General features: G+C 46.4%; 1 protein-coding gene across 1 annotated transcript in view; it reads right to left on the minus strand.

Moving 5' to 3' along the window:
* The window catches only part of LOC137371342 (E3 ubiquitin-protein ligase SH3RF3-like), a 475,007-nt gene extending 466,871 nt beyond the window's left edge, over window positions 1–8,136 (minus strand). Inside the window, exon 1 of the mRNA XM_068033784.1 lies at window positions 6,703–8,136. Within this exon, the coding sequence (XP_067889885.1) occupies window positions 6,703–7,077 (375 nt within the window). The 5' untranslated portion in view covers window positions 7,078–8,136. The remainder of the gene's footprint in view (window positions 1–6,702) is intronic.
* Between the last annotated feature and the right edge of the window lie 1,517 nt (window positions 8,137–9,653).

Genomic DNA, 9,653 nt, shown 5'->3' on the forward strand with positions numbered 1-9,653 from the left:
TTTCAAACTACATTTTAAGAGCACAATGAAAAGTGAACTGACAGCTTTAAATTAGTGTTCACCAATTAAATACAGAACAGGCAAGTGTTTGGACATCCCAGCAGACAAGACAGCATGCTCTCTGTATGACTCAAATGACACAAATAATGAAATGGGTCCATTATTCCTATGACCAACACATCACAATCACTAGAAGCAGACGCTGGTAGCTCTGCCACTAAACAATAAATTATGTGCCCTATAACCTAGAGACAGACTAGTGTGTGCTTTTGATCATATTACTAAGATTAATACCTGCATGTTCTCTCTAAAGTATCCACTAAAAGAAATTGAACAAAATAATAATTGAAATGTACTTTAAGAGCAATGTTGCATGTAAATAAATTCTGAATTTCAAGGTTTAAAATGTGTGTTTGTCATATATACATGTCATTTGCCACAGCATATGAAAGTCCATGTAGAAACATATATAAGTCTATAAAGAAGCATTCCTCCCCCCGCCACATTTTTCACATCAGCTTGCATTGAAAAGTATCAGCTGAATGTAAATGAGACAAACCAAAAGCGACAAAAGCAAAATACTGTGGTTGCTGGAAATCTGAAATAAAAACAGAAAACACTGGAAATACTCTGCAGGTCTGGCAGCATCTGTGGAAAGAGAAACAGTTAGCTGGTAGAATCTCACCGCCTAAGTCTCTGAAGTGACAGAAGATCCATTTCCGGGTCGGGAATCTGAACCCCCGATTAGCGGGCCTTCAGGTTGCTCTTTCCCAGAGCCAATCAATTAAGAGCCCACCTCTGGGTTTGCCATCCAATTAGGGAGAGCAGGCGGATGACATCAGCAATCTCTATTTAAAGGGACTCGGGCAGCAGTCAATTGGCAGCACTGTGTGGTGTGCTTTATTCAGTCGGAGGCAGGAAAGAGGAGCAGAATGAATGGAAGGCTTGGAAAAGCTGCATCTCACCTCAGGGAAGTGGCCCTGGAGGTGATCTTGGAATCAGCCAGGGCACAGAGAGAAGTGCTTTTTCCAGAGGATGGCAGGAGGAGGCCAACCAGCCTCACCAAACAGGCTTGGCTGGAGGTCACAGACATGGGTCTAGTGCCGTAAGTGGTTCAATGACCTCCTGAGGTCCAGCAAGGTGAGTGCCCTGCAACTCTCAGCTGGCAGCCAAAGTCTTTCACCGGCTTAGCAGTCTTTAGCACAGATACCATCTCAGCCCCACGCTTTGCAGCCGCACAAAGGCTCCTCCTTAAGTCTCCATCTCAACAGACAGCACTGACCCACAACCTGCTGCCCTCTCACTTCCCATCTCACAGTGACCCCCTCAAATATCTTACCTCCATCCTTAGCAATCACTTTACTGTTCACGATCCTAACTTTGCCTTTTCTCAATGCAGGAGAAGAGAGTCCTCAACTGCCGGGAGAAACAGAAAAGCAGGAGTGGAGCTGCATCCTTGGCCATCCCAATGGTGATGGAGGAGGAAGCCCTGGAGATAGGATGGCAGTAGTACAGGCCATTGCTGATGGAGAGATGGGAGTGGCCCAGAGACCTGGTGACAGCATTAGATATCACACTGCTATTTGGCATTGACCTGTCAGTCATGTTGAATTGATGGCACCAATATATTAGATGTCATAATCTGCACTATGCTTGGGTGGGACCCTATTTCACCTAATTACATCACTAGCGCATGTCTTTCATCTCCCACAGGTGCATTGCCAGAGGTGCAACAAGAGACGAGGGAGAAGGCAGTGCAGTCTTCAAAAGAGGAGCATTACTCTGAGGAAGCACCATTACATGACTCATGCATACCTTCCACCAGCGCAGATACACACATCTTGATGGGTCACACATCGCAGATAGATAGAGTAGCACATAGTGAGGAGCACATCACAGATATTTATGCTCATGACCACCTCCATTGAAAGAACGGCCAACCTCATGGAGAGTCACACGCAGCAGGTCAATGAGTGGATGCCCACAACAATGGACAGCACACTATGGCAGCAAATTTGCAAAGCACTGATCACACAGTCACCTTGATGGCTGAACACTACATTAAAATTCAAGTGCTCTCACACACTTGGTTAGCAGGAAAATGCAGGTGGGCCCTGGAGAAAAGAGGTGAAACAGGGATGATGGCAGTAGGGTTCTTCTCAATGTGTTCCCAGATAGGTCAAGGTACCGGAAACGCATTTTGAGCATGCCAAAGGGTTGTTCTATTGTGGCCCTTGTGGTAAGACGGCTCTAGTTGTACCTCCCCTGTGCCTCTGTGGTGGGGTTCCTCACTGGGATTAACAGCCAGGTCTTGAGTGAGTGCCCCTTGTCTCCTAGGAGCCATCAACTGATGTTGGCTGGTGGAAAGAAGAGCTACGAAACCTAAGATTGCCAAAGAAAGAACACATCATGGCAGCTCCCTAGATACTTGGCGCACACTTACAGTATCCTCCTGCGGTGGTCACATACCAGCTGCACAATGAAGGTGTGAAATCCCTTCCAATTCATAAAGACCCCTGTTCCAATGCTGCATGGAATGCCACTTGGGTGCAGTCTATCACACCCTGAACCTTTGTAAATCATGCGAGGGGGGTGAATCCGACAGCTCTCTGGGCTTGACTGGGCACATCTGTCTCAAAGTTAATGTAGTTTAACGTTCTCACAAACAAGGCATCAGTGACTTGGCTGGTGCAGTTGTGGGCTGCAGATTGCGAGATCCTACAGATATCAGCAACTGAGCCCTGGAATGAAATTGAGGGCTGTGGTCACATTAACCACCCCAGCAGTGGGTGGCCACCTGCTCCTATTGGCCTTAGGTCTTCCTCCAACAGGTTTGCGACCACCTGCTGCGAAAGCCACAGCCTTTGGATGCACTGCTGCTCAGAGAGCCTTGGCCTAGAGATCCTGTACTGAGGGTATTGCCTCCTTCTATGTGCTGCCCTGTGGTCATCCCCTTTGTTCCATCCAATTGCATGTGGCTGTTTAGAGTGCTGCAGCTGCTGCTCCTTTTGGAGTTGCTGCCCCTGCCACTGTAGATGCTGAGGTGGAGGATGCCGCACCTCCTCCTCAGTGGTCCACCCAACGTCAGAGTTAAGTGGGCCCCATGGCACTGTGCAGTCTCACAGGCGAGAAGGTCACTTGCCCTCAGAGGTGTCCAAGCCACTTCAAAGAAGTGGCACCAAGTTGCTGTCCCCACACAAAATCACTGTGTTTAGTCTGAAGGTCCAGCTCCAGTCAGCACAGGCATTCGAATGCGCCTGACCTCAGGCCTGCAGGTTTCACCCGTTATAGTCTGCAATCATGTCAGTTTCAGTCTTCTATGACTTCCTGCTGTGCCTTCTCCAACCTACTGAGTTGTAGACACAATGGGCTGAATTTTATAAGCCCCCCCTGACGTCAGGGGTCGTGGCAGGGTGGCCCGGAAAATACTTCCGTGACAGGCCCACCATGGGCCTTCACAGCAGGAAGGCCCCACCACATTTTACCGGGGCAGCCCCCCCAAATGCTCGGCGGGGGAGTTTTCATTTTGTTATGATCCTCTAGTTTTTTTTCTTTTCCGGGAAGTATGCGGTGTGTCTTTAAGGCTGGAAAAGGATCAGTATTGCTTTAAGGCAACAAGCTCCAGGGACTGTGATTCAAAGAGTGCATTCTGGTTGCCCCAGGAAACAGCCATTCAGAGAACAAGGACAAAGATACAATGTTGCCGATTGCTTTTTGAAAATTAACTAAAAACTGGCTTTGGGCACAGACACAGACATGAACATAACAGAATTCTCTGATAATTTAAACTGAAGGAAGGGAAGTTAGACTGTGCCAATCATTTATCCCTCAAAAATTCTAAAGCCAAATTGATTCATTAAAAAAAGTGTTTGCAAGTTGTTAATGGCTGAATTCATTGTTGGAGAAGAAAAGCATCACTTCAACTGCTGAACAAGACTACGGACTGTTCCACTGTTGAAGAAACTTTTTCTACCCCCGTCGGACAGCTGTGAGAACTTCAAGCAACCTTGGACTGTCCCACATTGGAAGATTTCAATTCGGCAGGAGCGTTAATCTGCAAGGACACTAATTTTTTCTATTTTAAAAATGTTGTTTAGATCTTAGTAGCATTTAAGAATTTAGTTTTTCTAATTAAACAGTTAATTTGTTGATCTAAAGACAGTTTGGTTAGCCTCATTCGGATAGTACAATTCGGCTGTGGTTTTCTTTAATTTGGAAAGTTTAGTGATATGTTAGGCGATCTGTGGAGGTGCGGGACTAAATCAACAGTGCGTTTCTCCCACCACAATCAGAGTCATATATTTTGATTGGGGGCTTTGTCTTGAGCGGTCGGTCGTAACAATTTAAATAAATGTAAATACATGCAAAAACACTTACCTTGTCCCGACAGCCGTCCCACACTGAATTTCCAGCCAGTGGCCGGAACTCCCATGCCTTTGGATCTCCGTTCTGAGATCTGAGGCATTACACTGGTGGGGAGGGGTGGGGGGGGGTGGGTGAGGATTGAATTTTTCAGGCTGGGGGTTGGAAAACCAACGCAATTGGTTGCGGGGATGATGGGAAGGGGTTGAAGGTCAAAGGGAATAAAGTTCGGGGGAGAAAGGTCGTGAGTGAAAACATTTTTTAAGGGTGATAGGACAAATAATAAACGTTTTACTCATGGGGGGGGGGCGGGTAGGAGAGAGTATTGGAAGTGTGGGTATAATTTTATTTAAATCTTTTGCCAAACCTGTCCCTTTAAAAATTAAAATGACCCTGTCAGGGCTTGAAACCCTTTAAAAATGGCGCCGCACCGGACGCCGTTGCTGAGGATAAAGCACCGGCCCCGAATATGCCCCCTCCATGTTAATGAGCTGCTGTGCAAAATATTGTGGCGGCTCTGCGGTATATATCTTGCGCTTATGCCGTGCACTTTTTGAAGCTCACTGCCACGAATGGCGGCAAGCTAATAAAATACAGCCCAATGTTTCAGGTTGATGACCTTACATCAGATGATTTGTCAGAATTTTGTGGAAACGGCAGGGGGGGGGGGGGGGGGCCACCGCCAGGGCTGAAAACAGGGTGCGATCCCGCTTCAGCAAGCGGCAGGACCCAGGGCCGCTTTTCTCCAGTGGCAGCCAATTAAGTGGCTGCTGTCCTTCTGCCACCAGGGGCTGGTGGCCAGTGAGGCAGTAGCGCCCACCGGGAAAGGTGGTGGTTGCTGAAGCACGCAGGAGACCTGGGACATACAGCAAGTAGGTGAAGAAAAAAATGTAGATAATCAAAGGGCTGAGTGCTGGAGGGGAAACCCCTCTGGGGAAATCATTGGGGCCACGGGGGCTACCATCCCTGTCCACACCAGCTCTTTGTTGCATTAAACATCCCCCCTCCCCCAAGACTGCTGCTGGGAGGCCACCTCCATTTAGCTGGCAGCCTCCTCACGTGGCGGGGGGTGGGGGGGGGGGGGTTCATCCCCCCCATTGGCAAGATGCCGACGACACCATAAAATGTCCCTCAATTGTGCTTTTAAGTGTGGAAACTGACTCCCTGCCTACTTGCAGCAGGCAGCCTGTCTGCATCCAGTCCTGCTGTTAGTAAAATGCAGGACCCATGTCAGGGAGCCGATCTGGTGCAGCTCCCCACAATTTTACCAGCCTCCTTCCCCACCCCCCATTCCCCCCAAATGCCTCCCAGCTCATTTCCCAGAGACTGCTAAAATTCAGCTAACTGTTTTTCTCTCTCCACAGATGCAGCCAAATCTGCTGTGTATTTCCAACATTTTCTGTTTTTAAACCTGGATGTTAACAGGAAAGTCATTGTATCCCTGTCCTCCATCTCGCTCAACATATGCTATCACTCATCCACACATTGGCAAATGGTACCTATTGTTCAAACCCAAAAGACAGTGTGAATACATCATGTAAGCACACCTTAGTGTTACTGTAAATAATTTGTGTGCTGAACTGAAGCTGGTAGTTTGAAGCAATATCTGCAAATATAAACTGGCCCACCCATTGTCACCTGAGTTCCTCATACACATCTGTTTCCCTAGAAGGAAAATGGTGGGGGTGGTTCCCTGAGGACCAGCAAACCATAGCACTTTATTTATGAGTCGGTTAGTTCCCAGCTTCAGTATCCCATTTCATAGGAAGCTTTAGTTGATTTCAAATGCACCAAATAGCCATTTTCTAACTGAACTGGCAGAAATTTAACACCTGCCCAGAAAGCTGTATAGTTACGGGAAGATCAATATTTGTAAATTATAGTACTGACTTGTTTGTCAAATTGATATGGGATACTGCACGTTTAACATTCTGTGTCTGAACCTAAAACTGTTCACTTTTTAAAAATTAGATGTGCATACATATTGTCACAGGCACGAATATAACTCTTTCCTGGAAGATCAGAAGGAACATACACAAAACTACAGAAAACATGGCAAGAAGCTGGAACACCAAAGGGGAAAGAAGTCAAGCAGCTTTGACTGAATTCATTAATTGAAAGGTGAGTATGTGAGGAGGTCTGGATAGTTCATAGTCCCCGTGGAAATGTTAAATAGTCCAAAATCAGAAATTCCTCTTTTCTAAGATTTGATTCACGGATTGAGACCCAGATTTACGCAAGTCTTCCTCTCAAACCTTTCGTACATCACATAACCGCACCAGATAATCTATACTCTAGTACAGACAAGTAAAAAGAGCAATGATTCCACCAGTACACTACCTTTCCTGGAGAACTCCGGTTAGCGCTTGTGGGATGATCCTTCAGGGTTGTCCCCAGAGATGAAGAAGCCGGGCATGCTGCACTCCCCGAGGCTAATGACCCTGGACCAGAGGTAGGGGCTGACCTCCCATTCCTCGGTCTCTGTTTAATTCCATCCAGTAACCTCACCAGCAGGATGTTAGCAGGCAGGTCATCCACGCCGCAATCCACCAGGATCCTGCATTCGGGACACCGCAGTTCGTTCCTGGAGCTGACGATCTTTTCCAAGCAGCGTTTGCAGAAGGTGTGCTGACAGGGCAGCACCTTGGCCGTGGTGTCCAACCTTTCCAAGCACACAGAACACTCCAGCAAGTCCAGCAGCGAAGACTCGTCCATCTTAAAGCATGGATCTGGGGAGCAGATTGGGACTGAGATGGCTTCTTTACTCGTTTACATTACATTTCCTGCCAAACCAGAGGATGATGGTCTCTGACAAACTGCATTTTTCCTTAATTTGTTGAAAAAAAGTCAGAAGCCACTAACAGCAATGTGCTGCATGTAACTGGTTACAGTCTGCTCGTACTGGCAGCTTGCGGTACGCCTACATCTCCGCCAGCTCTTGCCACACCATCACATCTTTTAATTCATCTTTAAAGTCCAACACTGTTGCAGCCCGGATCTCCCGTGCAGGCAGATTCTCTCCTTTTTAGAAGCTTGAGTAGTTAAATCACGGGGATGCAACATAAATACTAATGTAAAGAAAAACGAAACAAAACGGATCGGACTTGCCTGTCCCAAGAAAAGCAACAATGTACCTTATCCTGACACTTTCCGATCTGGTCTGATCCGTAGGTCTTTAAACAGTCGCACAGGCCCACGATTCCGTTTGGAATTGTCACCAGAATTCCTTCTTTAACCCAATTAATAACTTTTTGTCGGTCTTACAAAAATAAATCAAAGCAGCTCGGAATAATCAGACAGCCGGTCACAATTCCGATCGCACAATAAATCAAATCCTTCAAACACAATAGTTAAGTTTAAATGCTTGCTTCCTTTACTTTTTTTTTCAACAAGACAGTAATCTTTAAAATAACGAAATGAAAATAGTTGCCATGTGAGTAACGTTTTGCCCATTGCAGGCAGGGCGATGCATGGCTTTGCCTTCAGCCGCGCTGCGCTCTTGGAACCTGCAGTATCGATTCTAATTGGAAACAGGTCAGTTCTAGAACGTCACCGCAGCAACATTCCGACCGCGATCCCGCTCACTTCAAACTCCTCAACAACTCGGCACTCCTGGACTCGCTGGTGACCGCTCGGTCCCAAACCTCTCTGCAAAGAAGCAGCTGGATAAATGCAGTAACAGTGTCAAGAAGCCGCTGTGACGAGCGGAGCCGCCGCCATCCCTTCAAGATGTCAATTTCCTCCCCCAGCCGCCGTGTGGATTTCTGCTTTCCAGCCCCCAGGCAGCGTCAGAGAGGGACGGAAATGCGTTCAACTGCAACCATCCTAAGCAGAAGAGAAATGCTTCAACACGTCGCCCTCTCGAGGAGAGAAGGCAGCTCTGCAAACCAGACATCTCCACCCGCTCAGTTAGCACAAAAAGTTCTCTAACAGATCGGCAAAGCTTTCTGCTGGAGTAATATCAAGAGATATCCGCTCGTATTTGTTAAGTAACGTTGGCTTATTGTAATGTCTTGCTGGTTTGTACCCAAACCCATTAAGATTTTTTTTTAAACTGCGTGCTTTTTTGCACAGTATTATAACGTTTAGCGGAAAGTCCTGAAACACTTGACCTACAAAGAACTACTTTTGAAGTGCATTTAATGTTATGTAAGCAAACGTGGTAGCCATGTTATCCACAGCAAGATTCCTCTGTAGAGACTGAGCATATATTTTAGGTTGACATTCTAGTTGAGTACTGAGGGTGTGCTGAACTGTCGGAGGTTCCAACGTTAATTCCTGGGATGAAGGGGTTGTCTTATCATAGAATTGTTATCGTACAGAAGGAGGCTATTCGTCCTGTCAAGTCTGCGCTGGCTTTCCGAAGGAGCAATTCACCTAGTGCCACTCTCCCACCTTCTCCCGGTAGCCTTGCCCATTCTTCCTTTTCACATAATAATCCAATTCTCTCTTGAATGCCTTGATTGAACCTACCTGCACCACTAATCACTGAATTAATAATCTAAAGACCCAGTCTCATACTCTGGGCACACAGCTTCAAATCCCACCACCTGGTGAAATTTAAATTCAATTAATTAATAAATTCAATCAATTAATGAAAATCTGGAATTAAAAGCTAGTCAGTAATGTTGACCATGACATTATCGATTGTTGTAAAAACCCATCTGGTTCACTAATGTCCTTTAGAGAAGGAAATCTGCCATCCTTGCGTGCTCTGGCCTACATATGACTCCAGATACACATCGATGTGGTTGACTCTTAACTGCCCTCTAACAAGCCATTCAGTTGTACAAAAACCATTACACAAAAATTGAAAAGGAATAAAACTGGACGGAACACGTGGTATCAACCTAGGCACCGGAAACCCAGCCTTGTCAACACTGCAAAATCCTCCTTACTAACATGTGGTGGCTTGTGCTAGAATTGGGAGAGCTGTCCCGCAGACTAGTCAAGCAGACATAGTCATTAGAACACAAAGAACAGGAGTAGACCATATGGCCCATTGAGCCTGCTCTGTCATTCAATACAATCATGGCTGCTCTTGGGCTTCAATTCCACTTTCCTGCCTGCTCGCCATATCCCTTGCTTTCCTGAGAGACCAAAAATCTATCTATTCCAGCCTTAAATGTATTTAACAATGGAGCATTCACAATCCTCTGGAGTGGAGAATTCCAAAGATTCACAACCTTTGAGTGAAGTAATTTCTCCTCATCTCAGTCTTAAATGATCACCGCCTTATCCTGAGACAGTGCACCTGTGTTTTTGATTCCCCGACTAGTGGAGACAAGCTC

Source organism: Heterodontus francisci, chromosome 6 (assembly GCF_036365525.1).
Source record: "Heterodontus francisci isolate sHetFra1 chromosome 6, sHetFra1.hap1, whole genome shotgun sequence".
NCBI classification, from domain to species: domain Eukaryota; kingdom Metazoa; phylum Chordata; class Chondrichthyes; order Heterodontiformes; family Heterodontidae; genus Heterodontus; species Heterodontus francisci.